Source organism: Bacillus rossius, chromosome 8 (assembly GCF_032445375.1).
Source record: "Bacillus rossius redtenbacheri isolate Brsri chromosome 8, Brsri_v3, whole genome shotgun sequence".
Taxonomy (NCBI): Eukaryota; Metazoa; Arthropoda; class Insecta; order Phasmatodea; family Bacillidae; genus Bacillus; species Bacillus rossius.
This window is the reverse complement of record NC_086336.1, coordinates 17,683,395-17,706,769: the sequence shown is the minus strand read 5'-3', so window position 1 is coordinate 17,706,769 and position 23,375 is coordinate 17,683,395. Positions and strand designations below refer to the sequence as shown.

Genomic DNA, 23,375 nt, shown 5'->3' with positions numbered 1-23,375 from the left:
TGTTATTTTGGAATAAAACATAATCCTGGAAGTAAGTTTATTTTTCTGTAGATTTTTAAGTCATTGGTAAACAGAAGACCATGAATAAGTTTTAATACCTCTACAATATCATCAATAACAATTTTAAATAATAAGGGTGATAAAGTACCACCTTGTGGATCACCAGAACTTGCTACTCGTAGGTAGAAGTTATTATTGTAGATTAAATCTGATAAGTTTGAGCATTAAGGTAACTAAAACCATTGAAGTATTCATCTGTTAATCCTACATTTGATAGTTTTTCAAGTAATTTATGGTTGATTGTATTGAGGGTTTTACAGGATCAAAATAACAAGTGTAAACCTGACCTCTAGTTTAGTACTTCTAAAAAAAAAATTTTTAGAAAAGATAAAAGATTTGTTCTTGTTTTTCCATTTTGGAAAAAAAATGTTGATTATCCGAAAGTTTTTTTGTTAAATTGAAGCGAATATTTTTAAAAATGATAATGATATCTTCAAACTTTTTGCAAAACCATTTAAAAGTTTTATAGCATTTTAGCAGTTTTTTAGCTAAACACAATTTTGTATATGTACTTATTAAAAATATACTGCAAGAGAACCAGTAATAGGTTTGCGCAACCTTCAATAATAAAGTTGGGTATAGTATCGAAGCCCGTAAACATAGATGTTTTTAGGAATTTGATACCCCACAATACTTGACTCCCACTGATATTAAACAGAAAAATAGAACAATCATATGTAAGAGGAGTTGACAAAATGAGATTTTTTTTTGTAACCCTATAAAGTTTCAGTAAATGTCGTATATTTTCACCATCATCATCCGGGACAGTCCCCAGCTTAATGCTGTGTCTTCTTAGGACACAAGCTGCTCCAACATTTTCTATTTTCCCACAGCTTTTCCCCACTCCACTCCCCTCTTCAGTCCTCACTTTTGCATTTGTCCAGAGACTCAACACTTGATACTACTTCATTAACAAACTCTTCATTTAGATGTGTTCAGAAGCATACATGCTCAGAAAGTTATTTAATTTTTTTTTGTTCTTGAAATTTATCCCGATAGTTCTCACATTTTTTTGTTGGTCACTAATTTTCTCATCAGGCATTTACCAAACAAATTTATCGATTAGAAAATGTTACGCAACGGATCATAGTCATGAACACTCGGATGATTTTTACCACTAAAAGATAATGTTTAGTAATTTTGGTAACAAAATTTGAGTCAAAACATAAAATTCAAGAGCTATTTATTTTTTATTTATTTATTTATTTACATTTGTATCATACACACCAACACTCATTGAGGTTACAAGGGTGTGCACGATGGATACATATAACAGTCACAACACTAAATAGGAATAAAATCACAAACACAAAAAAAAATGGACAATGACACAAATGAACAAGCAAATAAACAATCAAACTATCGGAAAAGTTAATAGATAATAATATTCATTTATAAATTTTAAAATACATAAGTGGGTAAATAATATCTATAAAGAATATACTAGTTATTGCAGTAATAAAACAGAATTAAAATAATTGTTAATTTTATTTACAAGTTAATCAAGTCTAGTGTAGTTCTTTATTAATCTAAGAATAATATCATTGTTTTGATAGTCTTCTTTTATTTATATATATATATATATATATATATATATATATATATATATATATATATATATATATATATGTGTGTGTGTGTGTGTGTGTGTGTGTGTGTGTGTGTATATGTGTGTGTGTGTGTATATGTGTGTGTGTGTGTGTATGTATGTGTGTATGTATGTGTGTGTATGTATGTGTGTATGTGTGTGTGTGTGTGTGTGTATATGTGTGTGTGTGTGTGTATGTATGTGTGTGAGTGTGTGTGTGTGTATATATATATATATATGTGAATGTGTGTTCTTCTTCTATATGCTCGTGTATCATTCATCCGATTGAGTTGAAACTTTGCACACTTGACCTTCGAAACAAGGGGTTGGTCACTATGTAAGTGTGATTTCGATAAAACAAAACCTTAAAGCATAATTTAATTGTTCTTGGTGAAATCTTGCCATTCCATCATCGTAGTACAGACTAACCACGATAGAATGTGAGCTATTAATTGTAGTTTACTTTTGGCACGAGACAGAGTGAGTCTAGATAGTCCCGCCGGTCAGTAAGAGAAGTTAATTTAGGAGGAGGAAATATTTTTAGAATAATAAATTTTATAAATTTATTTTGATAATGATCAACACCATTAGCCCTCAAATAGTAGTAATGACAAGAGAATTAAATAAATAACATGGTGAGTGAGACCTTTTCTTAAGAAGGATGATCAAAAAAACCAAGGAGGTACCGAAAATAGCCATAACCAAAAAGAGTTTATTCTTCAATATCATGTTGTTCTTTGATTGGAGAAGTGGAGTAGATAGTAGGTTAAATATGCTCACATTTTATTTTGTAGTTTCGTTTTAACTATTTTCAAACACTGAAAACTGCAGATGATATGGTGAAAGACATGCTAGTGTTTAAGAGAATTAATTAATCAGTAATTTAATTTTACTTGTTAGATAAAATATTCTAATGGTACCTGTTAACCTTGTTATACGATGATTAGGGTACAAACACTTAGTAGAGCTTTTGATGTATTTGTACCTATTGTTTGTGTGTATTTCCCAACAGGCTATAATTATTGGGTGCTTCTGAGATTGAACCTTGCAAATATAACTTCTTACCCAAGTTACATTATGTTTTAAGACTTCTGTTTATGATTTCACAATACTGTTAGTATTAATTTTTTATATGAAAATTTTCTAGAAAATTTTACAGTTTATTAAGAAATAAATTTTTAATTCATGGTTTGATGCTGTAAATGGGAAGATTCTAATAGTTTGATTCAATGGAATATGATTCCTAAGAGTAAGATGATCGTTTTCATCACAAGCCACATTAATATTTCTAAATTTGTAATTCATGTAAACCACACACACATGTAGTATCTGTAGCTACCCATTGTTCTATTGTTCTGCGCCACCAGGCAAGCGTGCCAGCCGTGCCAGGCGAACTACTTCACTCAAACGCGGACTGTTATAGGCCCACTTCTGCCACGTTCACCTTGGACACAAACTTTTACGTCAAGGAGATTAGGGCCGGGTGGAAGCCACACCTTCCTTTGATCAACCCCATAAGTCTGGTCAGGAGAGCCGAAGCCAATTTATCAGAGCAAACACGTCGGGGGGCCCCAGGATGGTGAAAAACAAGTTTTCATCGCCCCGTCTCACTTCCCCTCTGTGCTTCGTTCTGTTCAATGTGCAGCCTCTTGGCACGGCACACTGTGTTTTATTCCGTGATGGTGATTATGTAAACGCTCATAAAATTCCTCATTAATAACAACAGCATATGGTTTCATTGTGAAATTGGTAATTTGCACCATGTTTAAGGTGTCATTAAAAAAATTGATTTAACGTTCACTGTCTTTTGCAGGCACTTTTTTTTTGTTTGGTGGTCGCTTATCCTGATGGAACAATCAACATACCATTTTTGGATATTGGAGTTAGTGTGGTTATTTTTAACGCAGGTGTGAACAATGAATATTTTTGTTAAACGTGTTTTTTTGCTCCCCAAAGCCTAAACAAGTCATCAAGACCATATTGTAAAAAAAAATAATGGCTGTTGCTTCCTGAATGTTCCTGTACGGTATAAATTTAAAAATAATAATAATAATAATAATAATAATAATAATAATAATAATAATAATAATAATATAGAGTAACCAACATCATTATGCTGTAGTATACAAAACTGTCAATTATTAGGGTGAAATTTTTCTTTAAATGTGTTTTTTATGATTGAATTCTTATAAAATTCTAACTAGTGAACCCCTGATAAATATAGTAATTTCTGTTTCCAAAGTTGGCGTACTTAGTATGATACTTTCAGTGAATCCAGTGGCGCAACAACAGGGGGGGGGGGGGGGGCAAGGGTATTTTGCCCCCCCTCTGAAACCTTGAAGTGGGGGCAAACGGGGGCAAAAGAAAGTGTTGTGTAATCAATTTTTATATAATAAAACTGCTTAAATAGCACCATTTTCCACCTTGAAATAAAAAATTTTCCGGGAGAGGACCCCCGGACCCCCTCACTTCAATAGGGGAGATTGATGATTCTTTATAAAAAGGTATATTGCCCCCCCCCCCCCCCCCCCCCCCCAGCCTTTGGAAATTTAGTTGTTGCGCCCCTGAGTGAATCCTTAACTTCTGTTTTCAATGCTGTATAATTTCCTGTTCACACATTCTTAGTTAGCATATAGCACTACATTTATGAGCATAGTTGATTGTTTGTTAGCAAATATGTACTTTAAAAATTTTAATCTCAAGTATAAAAGGTATTTTAATCCTAGTGTAAAAGAGGTCATGTAATCTTTTACAAAAAAAATACTACTTGATGACAACTATGTCAACCATGATTGTTGCATTATTTAGGATTATACTTATTTTGATTCGTAATAATTTTTTTCCCATATAAATAAGGATTTTTAAGAAATAATAAATTATATAAACTCGCCATGTTATTAAAAATTTCCGGGGGAGGCCAGATCAAACTCTGCTCCACTATATACATAAGCCCCTACCAATTTTTATGTATGATTTTGCAAAACCTAAAGTTGACATTGTGGATTTAATTAGCATTATTTATGCTCTGATTGCATGAAACTGAATATGTTACTTTCTTACCAAAAAGTGCAGAGGGGAGGGGAGATGTGGAGGCTAACCCCCCCCCCCCTCCCCAATATCCTATGATATCCTAAAAAATCTATCATTCCCACCAACAAAACTAATGAATTTGAAAGCAAACAGCTGGTAAAGAGACTGTGTATTCCCCCCTTTTTTTTCCCCTCCAAATAAAATTCTGCGTACACCCTTGCTTACCAACTCTGACTTTAACAAAAACACTGTGATGTTCTCATATTATATTAAAATAATGACTAGGTTGTGAATTATTCACTATAAGAAATGGCTTGGTGCCAGACATGTGTGAGGTTGCTTGGAGGATATCAAGCCAGTTCTGTAACGCTGCCAAACTGGAGCAGAATTCCTGAACCTTGCCCCCGGACAGTGAACCTGAATGCCGTGGACGACCTTGAAGCTCTCGCTGTACACCAGACCTGTCGGAGCAGTCTTCGACCAGTCCGCTTTCCCCCTCCGGTGAATATTCATGGCTTCTCCGTTCCTCTTGACTTCGGATTACCCTAACCTGTTTCAAGCTTAAGGAAGCATGAAAATAAAACTGAAATACCGGTCCCAAAATAAATCTAACTGTCTCGTTTATCTAGCAGGTCACTTTACGACTGGTTTTCTTTTTAGTATTAAATATTTTAAAATATCATTATATATGTTTAATGAAATAAATTTTCTCTTTCAGATTAATATGTTTAGGATATATTGCAGCTATAGTGTTATTACTGAACAGTGTTAAATTATATTACTGAATGTGATATTTCTATGTAATGCTTTCAGCTAATGTTAAATGTGCTTGAAATTAAACTTAATGTCTTTTACCTGACAATAATAATTGTAATATTTTTTCACATTCAGCTTAATAACTACACTTATCTAAAAAAAAGTTATCTGCCAGACAGCAAATGGAATGAGAGTAAAGTATACATCTGTATGCGTGCATGTGTGTATGTTTTTATATGTATATACACACACACACACACACACACACAGAGATATATATATATATATATATATATATATATATATATATATATATATATATATATAACATATGTATACGAATGGATCTGATTTTTTGGCATTTTATGATATAGAATAGTGGCTGCAGAAATGAGAAAGTAAAAGTGATACATTTTCATATATGCTTTATCAGCTTTAAGTGGCCAGAAATAAAGGTTGTGTTTCAGCTACTACTAAAGTAGGTAAAGCATCCAAAATATATATTTAAAACCAAAAAAGTATCTCCATGTCATTTCAATAAACATTAAATTATATGAAAATAGTTGGACAAAAAATATAATGGACCTTAATGTTAATCATAATTAGTTCGATGAAGATGCCCTTTTCTTTCAATTTACATGAGACTTTTTTTAATCACAATTTTTTTTTAATTCATAATTGTTTGTTGTAGTTTTTTTTTATCATATTCTAAATGGTTTCACTTTCCTGAAAAAATATATATATTCTGTCCAAATATGGTTTTTAGTAACTCTTTGTATCCTCAAATACCCCATTACAGTCCTACCTATATGTTGATAAAGGTAAATAATAAACTTACAGTGATAGACCCATTCATAAAGAAAAAAATATATATTAATGAAATATTTTTGTTTCAATTCATATAAACATTAATTGACTCTTTGTTGCACATTGGCAGTAACATATGGGCTATATACTTTAATTTGTACACATAGAGTACGTACTGTAGAAATAAGGAATTAGCAGTCCATACCCATTTAATTTTACATAAGGAATTTAAATGAATGTATGATAGTATTTTTTTTTCTCCCCCGCTTGACTTGGTGAAAACTTTCATACTCAGGTTAATGTAACCATTATACTTCTTTAACAGAAAAAATGTTTACTGGTTTAAAAATTATGAGATGCTATCTGTGTAGCTTGTATAACATATTATTGTTATGCTTGAAAAGTGGATTCCTGCCAACAGTACCTAAGAGTGTAACAGCGTAATTATTTATAATCTTGTTTCAAAGCTTGCCTTGTGGGAAAGCAATGGGTGTCAAAGCGAGCGAGGTGTAGCGGGTTGGCATAAGTACTCTCATTCTAGTGGATCTGAGTTCAAATCCCGGTCTACCATCCGGTTATTTTGTTTTCCACGGCTTTCCAAAATCATTACAGGCATATGGCACATTTCTTTTGGCCCCTGTACTGTTTCACTGTAGGTTACTCTCGGTAATAACCTTCCTGTCAATGAGATATTAAATCCAAATTAAATTTTAAAAAATTACCTGGGGACACAAGGCCCGCCTCATCAGTCTCACAGTTTCTGTACATGTCGGCCTGAGAAGGGTGGGTGGGGCAGCGCACCGAGGCGTCGTCCAGACTGGCCGTCGTGACCTTGCACACCTCTCCTGCTGCAGCCTCCTTCCCCTCCCACAAGAGAGCCATTGCCTGCGCCGAGAACACACGGCCGAGCTCTCCCGCTGCTGGCTCGTGACACTCTCTGCTGCGAGGTGGGCTCCATATGACCGTGCAGACTTGTGGTCGAAGTTGAAGATTAGGACTGTTCCCGTCAATAAATATCAAAATTACTGATTTAGCCATGGAAAAGAACTATTTCTTAACTTTCTCACGTAATTGACATTTTTGCTTTTTTACGATTTGACAATTCAATTAATTTCAGGGTAAAATTCCTGTGCATAAATAAATGCAAACATGTTTGAAGAATTTATCTAACATGCATACTTTCATCCACAGTGTATACTCTTATTAGCAACTGAAAAATATTTGCCGTCCACAATTGAGATTCCAAACCTGGACAAAACTTTTGCGACTTTTAATTCGTAATGTCATTAACCCATGGGGCATAACTTTATAAATAACTCGAGGAAAAATTTAAATCTTTGTATGGACTTACACCATTGCAGGCTTACACTGTTTGTTATAGAAAAACCTTGAGATTGGACAGCAAAGATAAATACACAAACCCCGGAGAACACGCCAAAAACAGCCGATTTCAAATGTTAAATGCATTTTTTGTCCATTCTTTGAGTTTCTTTTATGACGTACAGTGTAAACCAGTAATGGTGTATGTCCATAAAATTGTTTTAAATTAATCTTCCCCATAGCAATAATCTTTCAAAAATATTAAATTGAAACTGCTAAATACATAAGAATCACTAAACCATTTTAGATGTAACTCTTCTGCATATACATTAATTACTATTATAATGTTTTGTAAACAAATAGCATGATAACAAACAAACATTTGTAAGGCTGAATATTAAATTGAAAATAGGCTTTTACATAACCAGTGTTGTCTTTTTTAAAAATTTATTTTTCTACTGTCTCAAAAATTAATTTCCATAAGTACACTGGTATTGTGGTTTTCAAAACATTCAAATCCCGGTGATTCAACTTGTGTCTCATATTAGGGTGTCCACATTTTGAAAAGTCAGTGAATTTACTGTAAAACCTGAATAAGTCATGGAAATTCTTTTTGATAATAATTTGAGTGGGAAATGTCATGCTTCAGTATGCCATCACCCAGACCTTGAACACATTTTTTCCCCCCTTCAAATGTCTTAGTGCATAGTCATGCACGGTAAAAGGGTGTATGCGAGTTTTTGTTTGAACTAGTACAGCTATAGCAATGTTCTGGGTTATCTTTATTTCTTTCAGAAAATTGCAAAATAGGGAAATTATTTCAAAACATTCAACACGAGAATGTGTAATTTTGGTCATTGAAAGTTATGGAAAAGTCAGGGAAATGTTTCTACAATTTTAAGTGGATATCCTGTACATCTTATTTGGGCTCATTTATTACCTTCCGCTTTAAAAAAAAAAAAATACTGTGACAAAAATCTTGCAAAAATTCTTTTGTTTGCTGAATGGTTGTCACTGTATGTTTCCCTAATTTTCTCTAATTTTTCAGAAATTGCTAATATGTAAACCTGCCACGACCACTGCTATGATATTTCTGCCATGAGGAGTGGACTATTCTATTTTTATTACATGCAGTGTTACCTGCAGCTCTTGTGTGCAGACTGAGGTAGGTTAGCATGCCCCTGTGACGTGACATCAGTGATGACTAGTAACCAACACTGCTTGATGTGCTAATCATCTAAGGGGTTATTGAGGGAACTTAAAAAAATTCTTTTAGTACAATTCTTTTGCATGATATGAGTGCTGTATTTATGTCTGTTTGTCAGTACACACACATGATAAAAGGTACCTATTTAAATTATGTTGCTCCGTATCAAATATGGTGGCGAACATTTCTTGAGATTTATTTTTTTGTAATATATGACGGGAAAGAAAACGTTTCATGTTTTTACTAACCATGTACCATATTTATGTACATGAATGAGAATAAATTTACTAAGACATTTAAAAAAAAAAAAATCACTAGGCACATTTAAACAGTGCATTATTTTGTAGTCTTCAGAGTGTATTGTTGTGTTGATAGCAAGGTTCATTGAACACGTACAGGTAAACTGAGAAAGCAATCGGCTATGGTCTACAGTAAGGAACAAACCCAGCATTAATCTGGAGTGATTGGAGAAAGCAAATAAAAATTTTAACAAGGAGATGACTGGATGTCGAGTCCAGCTTCTCCCCAGTGCACCAACTTGCTTGGTTTTAAAATATCTTTTATTCCCTTAGAGTATGGTAGTACTTACCACAGTAATATTTTTTATTACTTATCAGGATATTAAATATATAGAGGAATATTCAAGTAAAATATTTGGTTTTTTCAGTGCTTCTGATTATTGAGAAAGTATTTTATTGTGTGTATCATTTTTTACTCCTCAGTTTTGGATAACTGACACTGACTTGACAGTCTTCTAGAGTGTCGTACGAGTGTCGTGGCGTTGGCTGCCCACAGACACGGTGAGCAACGAGCCGGGAAAGAAGGTGCGTGGGATGGCAGGCCTGGAGACCAACGTGACGATGGAGATAGCTCAGCTGCTCCTGTCGCTGCTGCACGCGTGGGGCATCGACCCTGACCTGGACAAAGTGTGCGAGAGCAAGCTGGGGCTGCTCCGGCCCATGGTGCCCGTGTCCTTCGGAGTTCTGTCGAAAGGAGGTCGGTCATTGTTCCCTTGTTCAGCCATCGCCACTGGGCGTTGACCCTGGCGTGACTAGGTCTAATTATTATACTAGGTGAAACTGTATTCGCTTTCCATTGCCATCCTGAACCTGGGAAGAAGCAAGTTTTCCACAAGTGAAAAATCCCCGAACTGGCTGGGAATCGAACCCAGGAACTTTGGCCCACCAGCCAGCCTCTCTCTAACTATTGAGCAAGCAGATTTGGACTTATGTTTAAATATAGCATATTGGAGTCTCCGATTAACCGATTAACCGAGTTGATGTGGACGACGGCAACCTTGGATAAGCAAAATCTCGGATAACGCTGATATAATTAGTAGAAAATTGTCTTGGTTTAGTTAGTCCAGAGGTATAATTTTTCAGGGTAGTGTTGTTTCAGCTTTTCTTCATTGTAGATTCCTTAACTTCACTATCCCATCTTTGAGGTTAGATAATTTTCTTTAGGCTTTCGACAATGGTTTGTCACTTTTTAGGTTCTCAAGCAATTGTTTAGACAGACTTGGCTGGTAATGGCGCTTCAGGTCGGCTTGGATAATACTGAAACTGGGTTAATCAAAGCTCGGTTAATAAAGACACTACTATATTTTTGTTTTTGGTTTTTGATGAGATTTTCTAGTGATAGTAAACAGAACTTTTTGCATATAATTAAAAATGTGAAATTTTGGGAATTGGACACAAAGGGATCACTCACAGCTTCTTAAAATTGAGCAAATTGTTAATGACCTACTTTATTGTATAAATTATAAAAATATAATAAAAATAAAAACTACAACTGGGAAGAATTTTGTTGGTAAATTAGCAGATAATTGTGCATTTTTAGTAAGTTTATTTTACTTTACACGGTTTAGAAAATGTTTTTGAAATGTTTTTTGTATGTTAATTACTAGCATTCCACTAACTTATTTTATGTTACTTTCATCCCCCCTTCCAACTTTAAACTAAGGTATCTATTTCCTCTCATTAACATTAAGTTGGCAGAAGTGATTTGGGTCTTGAGATTGTGTTGAACAGATACATCTCATTATCAAGCAAGTACCATTGTAGATCCTTTCTGCTTGCCTACTCATTTACCATCTGTTAGTTTAGAGCCCAATAATAATTTTTATCTAAAAGAGAGCTAACTTGACTAGGTACTGATACTGTAATCTGTTGTATACCATTTTTCTTAAGCTTTGGGGGAAGTTTAATTAGGTTAGCGAATGTTGATTACATGGGCCTAAGTTTTTTGTTAAGATGCGCAGACTGGTGTCCTACTACCATAGTGATCTGTATTCATTCTCAAGTGGACACAAATCCAATTTGTGAGTTAGTGAGATGTGGTAAATACTGCAGATGTCCTGTAGGTAACATTTCTCCCAAAAAGGTTCTTATTGAGAGGTAGGCAATGGGTTTAATTCCCTTGTGAGAATCAATGTTACCATTAGAATAGCTTCCATAAGTTTTGGTTTTTGCACATGTATTAAAGTAAATTTATATAAATAACTATATTTAATTGTTGCTTAAAGGTTATTTCTAATTAAGAGTCCTTATTTTTATGTTAATTTATGAACTTAAAAGGAAAATTTTTTGTCAGTCCCAGCATTTACGAAAAGCATTAAATCATGTGGTACAGTAGAATCTCATTAATAATAACTTACAGGGAACTCAAGTTTTTGTAATTACTAATTAGTACTGAAAGTACTTAGTACTGAAAAATACATACATTTCATCATTTCAAAGAAAAAATTTTTAAAAAAAATCGAAAATCAAAAATAGCGTTATTATAAGATACAGCATTATTATTTGGCGAACATCTGACAGTTACCATATTGGTGTTTCTGCATAACTTAACTTTATTTATTTTTAAAAAAATCTGTTATTTCAGTTAGTTTTTGAGTTTGAATGATGCTCTGTTGAACAAAATGTTCTATGTGATAGAAAGATTTCCTGATATATTCTGGAACCTTTTTGTGTTTAGAGATGAATTTATTTAGTTTTTCTTAGCTCACAAATAGTTTCCGGAGCCGTCAACAGCAGATCCTCACAGTCAGAATCATCATCTGATTCAGCTTTTGATGACTGATCGATGACTTAACTAATGATGTTGCTGTCAGTCAACACTGGTGTTGTTTATATTTCTTTATCCACAGAGACATAGTCTGTGAATGAAACAGCATCAAACTGCATGGAGGCTGACACTTTTTGCCATACTTCAGGGTCAATGTCATTGCTTTCACATGTTTGTGCTGTAGTGAGGCTTGCATCCTGGTCTGGTGTAGTTGCAGTGAGCTCATCAGCATTACAGTTTACAATGCCAGACTTTCTCCAGCAGTTGGCAATAGTTTCTTGTTGAACATTCCACCATCCACCTGTGATCATCTCAATTGCCTGACAAACATTGATGTTGGTGGGCACTTTCAACCCAATGTTGATGAGCAACTTCTCAACAAGGCATTTTCGAAAATATACCTTGGCATTTTGAATTATGCCTTGATCATGTAGTTCTGTGGCAGAAACATCAATTTGATGTTTTCCAGTCGAACATCAACATTGTGTGCTACACAGATGTCTATTAACAAAAAAAAAAAATTAATTCTTCTTTTTTCATATCCTTATCGGTTTTCACTAGCCGATTTGAGAAGAGTTATCTCGTCATCCATGCACGGGTGTTAATAGCATTATCCGCAGGAAGACAAGAAACTCCCTTTAAAGCACCTGGCAGTTTTCTGTTTACCAATGATTAATGGTCTCAATTTTTTTGTTCCTGTGGCATTGCAACAAAACAACACAGACAACTTTTCCTTTGTTTTTTTTTTTTTTCCTCCAGTTCATTTTTAACCTTTATATGCCATTGTCCTGTTAGGCAGAAGCTTGTAAAATAAGGCAGTTTCATCAGCATTGAAAATATTGTCTAATGTGTACGACTTAAAAATACTCTCCAGCTTTTCTTCCTTCCGCTGGTTTGCTGCCTCTGTGTCTGCATCTTTATCCTCCCCACACACAACCTTCCATGATATACCATGTCATTCCCGGAAGCAATGCAACCACCCTGAACTGGCTTGGAAGTCTTTGATGTCCATAAGCAATGCAAACTGTTTTGCTTTAGCTTGTAACATTGGGACAGTTACTGGAACATATTTTGATCGTATATCTTTCAATCATTTGTTCAAAGCATCTTCCAAACCTTGGTGATCTCTGGAATGAAGCCTTTTGCAGTCACAACCAAATAAAGATTCTTCATACATTTTTTTCAATTTTTGCTCGGTCTTCAACAATCATACTTACGGTCGTCGCCGCAATGCCATTTGTCTTCGCAACTGCGACCTGCTTTTTTCCTTTGTCCAGTTCTCTGAGCATTTCCACTTTTTTCATTAAGCTAGAATTCCTTTTGTTTCTTTTTATCTCCAGGATCACTCATTTTTGTAGCATAAGTACAATGAGATGTATAAAAAATGTAACGTGAAAATAAATTCAAAACAATAACAATCATGGCACGGACTTCAAACAATACATTAATGTGATTTTTTCCTCTGAATTAATATACTTTTCTCTCAAACTTCAGTGTTTCAATGTGTCGAATGATGTTGTATTGTTCACGTCGCATATTAAGTACATTAATCTTTGGTAGTGCGCGCAAACGTTTGTTTATTCTGAGGTTTTAGAGGTTAGAAATTACATTGCGTTGGTATGATTGATTTCTGTTTATTTTTTCTATAACCTTAAGGCTACTTATGAATAGTCAACCTAAAACTGTATACATTATAATACTGGTACAATGTACATGCTAGGACTTACAAAATAATTTTATTTTAAATTTATAAAAAAATTTGAATAGGGACTTTTTTGATAAAAAAAAATGCTCTAAACAATTATATATGGTTATATTATGAATTAATTTAAAATCATGTGCAATAACACAAAATATTATAAGCAAATTAATTTAGGACTCAATCCTCTTAAGTAATCTCCCAGCAAAGTGATTTGTTGCATGTTTTAGCTCTATAATTTTTAGAGAGACCAATAAAGACAACACACACCTGCCTCATCTCTAAGTGCAGCTGCTGTTGGAACGGAGGAAAGTGGTGCAGTAGCGTGTGTTGGGCGTGCCGTGCGCAGGCTTCACGAGCGTGCTGCTGCCGACGTGGCAGGCGCGCACGGACGAGCTGGAGAGGCGGCCCGACGTGCTGGACCGGGACCTGCCCCCGGAGCTGGTGCGCCTGGAGAGGCTGACACGGCTGTTCACGGCACGCACGCACTGGGAGCTCAGCGCCACCGTCACCAGCAACCACCTGCTGGCGGTGGTCGCCCTGGCCAACACGCTCATGTCCATGAACAACGCCACCTTCGTGCCCGAGCAGGAGCGCAGCCGCAAGCTGCACAGGTAAAAGTGACCAAGTAAATTAACATAACCGACAAATGGTCATGAAAGTCACAAAAAAAGTAACAAAACTGAACAAATCTTCATGAACATCATGCAAAAGTAACATAACTGTATGTCTAGTTACAAAAGTGACAACAGTCATTAAACTGAATAAATAGATACGAAAGTCACAAAAAAGTTGATGAACTGAAGGAAAACTCACAAATGTCATTAAACAGCCCCTAAATAAACAGTAATGGTGCTGGAAGTCACAAAACTTTCATTTCCAACAGTCTTTTGCTGGACTTTTCATTTGACCCCGGCCAGACACGACCAATACTGTAATAATTCATAACACTTGAATACTGCAGATTGGAAACCTTCTTTTTAAATTATTTTCATTATTCTTTTCCCACTCTACAATTAAGTCGCTGATTAAATGAATTTTAGTTTTTAAACTTTGTTGATTTATTCTTAGTCAAAACTGGTAGCATTTTGATGGGTCAAATCCCAATTTTCTCTAATCCAAATCGGGAATTCAAATTTCCAAAAGTTCCTCGGATCCACCCCTCAAATCCAAATATAAGACTTAACGGGTCAAAAATAAAATAATTTACTAGAAATTAATAATGTTAACTAAAGTCAAATGTTTATTCGTAGCCCTTGTTGGTTGGGTAAGTTGTTAGTTACATGATAATTTGGTTATTCTTAATAATTTTACAGTAGTAAAGATTGCAGGCTATCGTGCTCACTGTCTAAGGCGAGATCTTCACCTTTGACGTGACTACAACCCAGAAGCCAAGCAACTCCAATTTTACAGTATTTTAAATGAAGCTAACCTATGCCAACAAACTAATTTTATAATATCGCTGTGTTACATTTATACCTATCTTAACCATTTGATGAAATAATAATTTACTTGAAATAATAATAATTATTCTTACAGAATAATTGGAAACCAATGCCAGAATATTAAGAAAAAACCTTTTCAAAATTTCTCCCCCCAGAAACAAGACTTTCAGAGTTATGGATATTGTAAGGTTTTAAATGTGTTCTCTGTCAGTTTACTACAGTGAGTGGTAGGGCCATCTGGAGAAACACAGGTCCCGGAGGCAAATAATTTTTTTGGGTCCCTCCTTGCCATTACCTAGTCTACAACTTTTCAAACCCCATGATTAAAAAAAAATTAAAGACAGTAAACTTTATCATAGCCAGAACTGTAGATGTGATCTGCATGTATCACATAACTTTTAAGTTTTCGAAGGAATTATGTTATCAATAGACTTGTGGTTTTCATCATATCAGAAGAAAAAAATCTTGAAACTGAACCTCGCCCTTCTGTTGCCCGGGCCCGGGGGATTTTCCTCCTTGCCCATCCCTCTCGACAGCTAAAGGGCTGTATATCAGTACTTTTGGGGACCGTGGCCATACCGAACTATCAAACGTCAAAACAGTTTTAGGTAAACGTTCTGTGTCGTTCGTATCCAAGTTTATCCCTTGATCCTGATGGATTGATACTGTGGATGAACTTGAATATGTGATACGGAACGATTACCCAGTTATAATGGGAACACCAAATGTGATAATGTTGTGCCGTTAATTAGTAAATTCGACACGATATATTTTAAATTTTTATTATGATTTTAAATTTTTTGTGTGGAAATTTTATTTGCTCTACTATAGTGTAATTTTAATTTGTTAGTCTGGTGTACTACTCTGAGTTAAACTTTGTCTCAGTGCTCTGAAGCCCCTTTCCCATCGGCGTATCGGATATTTTGCTGGCCTAATCCCTGACTGGCTAACAGCTTACCGTTTCCCCCGCCTTCAGTCACGCCTCAAGCCTGTAATATCATTTCTCTTCGTGACCCTAACTGCATAGAGCAGCTTCTGGGCTGCAAGCCGCTACTTCTCAGAGAGCTGCTGAGAGAAGTAAGTCTGGTCACGAATACGTATTAGGTTCTCTCCTCGAAAAGCACGTCATGGACGCTTGTTCTCAGCGTCGATGCACTTTCCCCCCCCCCCCCCCCCCTTCTCTTTCGGTTCTAAGAATTCGCCTAAGGCCAATGACAGGTCAGAAACCCCAGCAGACAGCGACCGTCTCCCAGGATGCCTTGCATAAAAAAATGTGTGTGCCAGGATGGACCACCCCGCGACACCTAGCGGCAAACTCGCTAACCACCCAGCCAACTTGCCCTGTAGGCCGCCAGAGTGTAGCACTAGACTGCGCCCTTTAACCCTTGGTTTAAGCAGATGGCTTGGGCGAGTCGATTCTTTTTTATTTCAGACAGCCCCCAACAGGTAGCGCTAAAGTCGACGCAATGCTACCAGCTTCGAGACTTCAATCAGAGTTTTTTTTATGGCCCTCACTCGGGGAACTTCGGGACCTTTCGGTCCGGACTCCCAGTCCTCCCCTCCACTTTTGATTCAAGTTTTACTTTTAATTACGAGACGCGTTTCTCCGCGGGACACTTCGCGCCGCGACTGCAGACGGACCGTTTGATTATCGGCGAGTCGACGAGACTCTGCAAAACTTCCATCCGGCCGCAACCGACTATGTAGTCGCCTAATTGAGGGATGCTATCCCTATAATCTTTTTCAAGTAGTTTAGTCCGTCTGCAATGTAATAGTTATTTTTTTTTTAGCTTTTAATTTTTTTTTGAAATGAAGAAATCATCCGCGCCCTGCCGCGCAATTCGCGAGCTCCAGACCCTGGCTGACTCCACGACTACAGCGTGCTGGGCAACTCCCCTGTTTTGGTGAGTGATAATTCGCGACCCCCCTTTTTTTTCTTAAATTTTTTTTTTTGGGCATTTTCTGCCCCATAGACTGCCTGTATACAAGTTCTAATCAGTTTTGATTTGGACTGTTGCAGACAGGGTCGATGACGGGGAGAGATTGATTGCTCTCATCTCATGATCACCCCCCCCCCCCCCCCCCCCCCCCCTTCTGTTCCGTGGGTCACATTAGAAGAAACGTTTCGACTACCCGACGTGATCGTTTGAAGACCCCGGGTGGTAATGTAAATTCAAAATTTCCCCTTCACCTAGCTACGAACTATCTTAAGCGGATGACCAACCCACCAGCGACCAGTGTTTTTCTCAAGGACATGTAGAACGAATAGAATTAATTATCAATGTAATCATCGGATCCATCCAATTTTGGGTGTGAAACTTATAATGCAAATGTTTATATTTCAAACTAAGAATGTAAATTGTTTTAAATAATCGCGGGCTAGCCCATTTTCGTTTCTCTTTTTGTTAATCTTTGAAACTTGTTAAAACCTTTTGTGTGTAAAATAATGGAAACAAAATACTTCATCAGGGCAAATAAAACAGGGAAACTATAGATCAAGTTAATCGTGTAGTTTTTATTTATTGATTTTAACGATCCACCCAACTTCCTCCTTGTTTGTTACAGGAAGTTCCTACATTTTGTTTGTTCCCCACCTCGTGTCGCCTCTGGTAATTCAATTTATTTAACTTTTTTTATCCAGCAAGTTTCCAAGGCTCCTTTTAAAATAATTCAATTTTGAGGCACGAGGGGTGTTACAATGTGAAAGGTAAAATGTAACCCTCTATGAAATCAGGAAACACTGTACCGAAATAAAAACTGACAGTACAAATGAACCTGGCGGCCTAGATCAACAGCCGGAATCCACCTGGAGAAATCTGAATGCAAGTTGTACCATTGGTGACGGATTATAGAATGTGCCGATCCATGGAATCCTGGATTAAAGACAGTTCACTGCAGTGGTACTTGGATTGACATGATTGTATAGTTGGTTCACTGTGTCTGCTTATCCATTGGTGTGAAATGAAAAACAATTGACTTTCTCGTGCAGGCAGAGCACGCGCACGGCTCTGAACTGGGCGACGAAGGCAGAGGAGGAGAGCGAGGACTTGTTCACCGCGCAGCAGGCACAGATCAAGCAGGGCTGGAGCCTGTTGGCGACCCTGCACTGCGTCCTGCTGCCCGACAAGGTGCTGCAGTCGGGGTCCAAGTCCTTCAAGAGGCCTCAGGTGGAGACGATGGCCCGCCGGTGGCAGCACCACTGCCTGGAGGTCGGTCGCTCATTCACGTTGTGTCGGAAGTGAATGCCGGTCTACAGGTCACGGCAGTCCCGAAAGTCATTAAAAAGTCCCGAAACAAACAATAATGGTGCTGTAATCACAATAAAATTTAGTTTTCAGCAGATGTTTGCTTGCTTACTTACTCTCTATTTTGAGTTCTTAAGTTTTTTAATTGCTTTTATGCTCCGAATAAAAAATAATAAAAAACTAACAATTCTGCATGCAAACAATTATCAATTATTTGTTGCATGCTGCAACTTAACTGCCATTATTTTTTCATAACATGCCTAAAGAAGTATAACATAACCTCACTTATGTATAATTTGTATGTAGCCTGTTTTCATTGTGTCATTTTTTTTTTGCATGCAGCTCATGCATCATAAAAATTCATCTCATGATTTTTCCATAACGTGCCCAAAGAAGTGTAACCAAAAAAAAAATTGAATTTAATATTTAATTCCTTGCGTAATTTTAGTTACCGTATTTAATCGCATAATGTCCGCCATCGCATAATGTCCGCCAACTAAGCCTGTGAGAATATCAGTTTTTTAGTTCGAATCGAATTCAAATACGAATACCAAATTATTCTCGAATACGAATATTGAGTTTGAATAATTGGAATGAGAATTGAAATCCCATAAAACATGTTATATCTAGGGATGGACAATTTACTTGGCCTGTTTAAGTTTTCCTTGGAACACATCCTATTGAGGTACAGTAGAACCTCGTTAATACGTGATGGTCAGGACCGAGATAATCACGGATTACCGAATTTCACGGACTAGCGATTAAAATCCCGGAAGGTCCTGTCAAGCTTCTCAGACACCGGCATGCAGCTGGGTTAAGGCCGTTCACGGTAAGGGCTGGCCGTCTTTGAATTAGTGTCTCGGCTTAAAAAAATACAGCACTGCCTAGCCATTAGTTCACCGTCATTTACAACAGACGAAGAGAGAAAGATAAGATTGTGCTGACCTTGCCCCCTCCCCCCTCGACCATTTCGTACAGCCGAATGCCAGCCAGACACGTCACTCGCCAGGCGCCTGCCATGCGTTGGCAGGTGGAAACAAACAAAGGGAGATGGGAAGCAGAAGTCAGGACATCCCCCTCAAGTTTAAAGAGTGACAAATGTGACAGCTGAAAGGGGGGCGACACAAAGGGTCGGTACAAACAGCTTTGCAGAGTTTGGCGGCCCACGCGATAGCTTGCAGTGTTTGCCAGCCGCCGGCCCGCGTGACGTTAATTTTAAGCGCTGACAATTTTTACTTCTTTTTTTTTCTTCTCTTTTAAATCGTCCCGGATTATCCGATTCCCGAATTAGCGCATCACGGATTAACGAGGTTCTACTGTATTGTACTTTTAATTCGTTATTATATAAAAAAAATTATGAAGCATGTACTGATTTGGGACACTTACTTTATATTCATGAACATGGATGCATTGTCGCTACATTGGCATTAAATAAGGCATAATTCACAGATGTATTCTCAGAATATGCTAAAAAATAAAATAAAGCATTTTTGGGATCTAGACTAAATATGAATCTTGTTTTTTTTTTAAATAACTTTACAGAGAAATCTGTTACTTAGTAATACAACAGTAATGCCGACTTTCATCACAAGTTACGGTCGCACATGTAGTAATAACAATGAAATAATGAATGACAAAAATTAATACATTATACTATTATTATTTTAATCGCAATTCAATTTTAAATATTCTGATAAACGTTCTATTTATGAATTTTTTTAGGACCAAGTTTGGTTTGTGTAGACTACCAACGTTAAAATATGTATTATCTGAGAATTCCATGATGGCCAACCCATAGAAAACACATTTACTTCACAATCTTGGTACACCATGTAACGTGATCGCAAGCTTTTAAGTAAGTTCTTGGCAAGAGTTTTTTTTTGACGCGCGGGACAGGATAATTGCCTGAGCTGTCACTACGCGAGGAATTTGGGAAGGGTATAAAGTGGTGGGGGGGGGGGGGGGGGGGGGGGGGGGTGTTTGCCGACTGCATCCGGTTGTTTGCTGTGTATTATCCTATTGAAAAACATTGACGTAGCATGTTAGGCTTTTGGAGTCTTTTCTGTGAGTATGCGGCCAGATGTTTTCCACATGGTCTGTACAATTTTCTTTCTCTTCGCCATCACGTTCGGAACGAAATTACAGTGCCGACAAACCATGTTTCATCCTCCAATCTGAAAACTGTCACCTATAACGTCCCGGTTGTATGGATTTTACAGACACGTATTTATCTTTATCAGTATGCTGATGTTCAAATCTATTTTAAACGACCTGACGACATTCTTCTACATAAAATACGTTAGTTATCGCTCCGAATTACTGTGTTCAAACGGGCTTTACGTGGCCAGATGTAGTGATCCCGCTCAGCCTTTTTCGTAAATGAGTGAATATTCGTTTTTTCGAAGTGTTAGTATTCGAAATCAAATCGAATACGAATAATAAACTATTCGTTTTGATATTCGAAAATTCGAATATTCGCACAGGCCTACCGCCAACACATAATTTCCGCACATTTCTTTTTAAATACTTGAAAGGGAATTTTTAAAAATCCGCATAAAGTCCGCACCAGAGAAAGCAACCTTGGCCACCCCTGAAAGGCACAGTAATGGGATGGAAATTTACCGACGCTGTCAACAATGCTTTGACCTTGAATTGTTCATTTCTCCGGAGCAGTCGTTGAGAGGGTTTGTAGCGTGTTGAGAGGCTTTAATTTTGTTTTCATGTAAGATATGATACGCAACGTAAAGAAAACGTCAGCTGTAACAGAATGGACATACATAAATTCTAATATGTCAGGAAGACAAGGCTCTGCTTTGTTTTTGTTAAAAATTCCTGCTTAGCCTTTTCCACGCTCTGCACTCCTTCCCCCGCTTCAGTCAAGCAGGGCAGGAGGGGACTTGCATGCACAGACGTCTGCCGGTAACTTTTTTTATACACACAGTGGGCAAGGGACAGGGAGGGAGGCTGGCCGGCGCCGGCTAATGCAGACATTAGACATCTGCCTCGTGCCGTTAGTGGCCATCTCAATGAAAGATTTAAAAAATATCTTTTCATGCAAAGCGTTTATTTTGTGTAGGCTGGCTGCGGCTTCTGAACGTAAGAGCGCACACGCGAGTGAGAGAAGAAAAAAAAAATGAGTGGCATCTTCCACTAATCGCCGGCACCCAATTATCTCGACACCTGTCACATTTCTCACGACCGCTGCGGAGGGTCGCCAGTCACCAGCGCTCTGGGAAGTAGTGTGCCGCCGTTATTATTTTTCAACTGGGCCGAGGGAAGGGTGCCAATTTTACAAAGCAGCGATTTTACTAATGCAATCCGCGGAACCGTGAGCATACGTAAAATCAGGGTACTAGTAGAATAATTATGAGAGAACAATTTTTTTACTCTACACAAAACATGTAAAATTTTGAGGGAAAAAATTTTTTTTCGGACTTCACCTCATAATGTCCGCACCCCATTATTTTTGTCAAAAATGTAGCCAAATTACTGCAGACATTATGCGAGTAAATACGGTAGCTGTAAGGCACCTAAGGCACCCGTTGAAAAATGATGAATACAACAAACACTTTAATTTAATTTTTCACTAAATAATTTTTAAAAATTCAATTTATTTTAATATATTGCAAGCACATTAATTGTCTCTGGTGATTCAATAATCTTCCTCTTGCTGTTTATTTATTCAATATACACTTTAACTTGACTTTCAATTGTTGATCATGACAAAGCCACATACAGTTGGTTGTGTGAAAATATATTGAACAATAAAAAATGTATTTCATATTTCATTGCATATAAAGGTGATACCATTAAAAAAAGGACAGACCATTCATGTACCTTATGACATTAATCATTCAAACACAAATCAACATATGGGAAGATAATGGGCATACATATGGAAAGATAATGGCCCTGCATATGGAAAGATAATGGTCAAAAACATAATCATTCACATACAGAATTATACAAATCACAGAATCATACATTAAAGATACTTAACTCACCGATAATGTGCAGGAAAATGGCTTACCCAACACCAAGATGTAGTCAAAATATTATCTTTGTGCCACGGAGTCAGCAGCAATGCTAGGAGGAACAGGTTAGCAAAGAGCTTAGAAAATGTTACACAGTAAGCGCATGAAAACAGAATTTCGCCACGGACTCGGTTGCAATGCTAGGAGGTGCAGGTTAGCAAAGAGCAATAAAAAGCGTTACGCGATCATTAAGTCAGTGATGAGCATAACAATATATAAGATAGGACTGGATCTCTAAGTTAATCCCAATATTTTCAAACTTGGTACTTGAAGTAGAGGTAATTTTACACCAGTACTTTCAATTATTTCTACACCATCTGTACTAATACAGGAAATCTCCGCTCTGCTGTCTAATAACACAGGAACTCTTACTCCATTCACTAACAAGTTGAGTTCAGGACATACGGCTTCTTTAATGTTTATCACACTATCGCTTGGTTCATCCATCAAGAATTCTTTATCACTTTCTTTTAGAAACAACATACGTACATATTTGTTAATGTTTTTCTTGAATCTTAGAATTCAAAATAATGTTATCCAATAACGTGTTAGCTCCTTCCTTACTAATCGGGATGTACGTTATGAGCTGATTTTCATCAACCCTAACTAGTTTTCCTGGTTTATTGGAGTGCTGGTCACTTTTTATAAAATCATTTGTCACATATAATCTCCATATACATTTGATTGTTAAAATATATGGAACAATCAAGGGGAATTCATTATATTTTTATCTCCAAAATACCAATACAGTACACTCCCTATTTAACGCGGTTGTCGGGGGACATAACTTTTACCCGCATTGTTGCATAACCGCGATGTTTCGATGTAACCAAGGTCAAAAGGCATAAAACACCGCCTGTGTTCTAATAGGTCAGCAAGCACGCCTTTGTGCGGACTTTGCATCCGCAGTTTTCACTAAACACGGGTGAAAAAAATAAAAATAATAAATTTTAAAGATAAATATTAAATGTTGAATTTTTTTTTTCGCATGCCGCGCACAGTTTGTTGCACGACCTACGAGCGCGCCACACGCCGCCATACACACGTGCGGCACACAAGCTGCTGCCAGTCTCGTGGTGTCAGCCACAGTATCTGCTTCGTCTGAGTGTCCGTAACAA

General features: G+C 36.9%; 1 protein-coding gene across 10 annotated transcripts in view; it reads left to right on the top strand.

The window, feature by feature from the left end:
• LOC134535543 (WD repeat-containing protein 7) overlaps positions 1–23,375 on the top strand; it is a 191,086-nt gene that overhangs the window by 127,947 nt on the left and 39,764 nt on the right. For all 10 annotated transcript variants that reach the window (XM_063374703.1, XM_063374699.1, XM_063374697.1 and 7 more), the window contains 3 exons: positions 9,564–9,764; positions 13,883–14,147; positions 17,968–18,187. In XM_063374703.1, the coding sequence (XP_063230773.1) occupies positions 9,564–9,764; positions 13,883–14,147; positions 17,968–18,187 (686 nt within the window). The remainder of the gene's footprint in view (positions 1–9,563; positions 9,765–13,882; positions 14,148–17,967; positions 18,188–23,375) is intronic.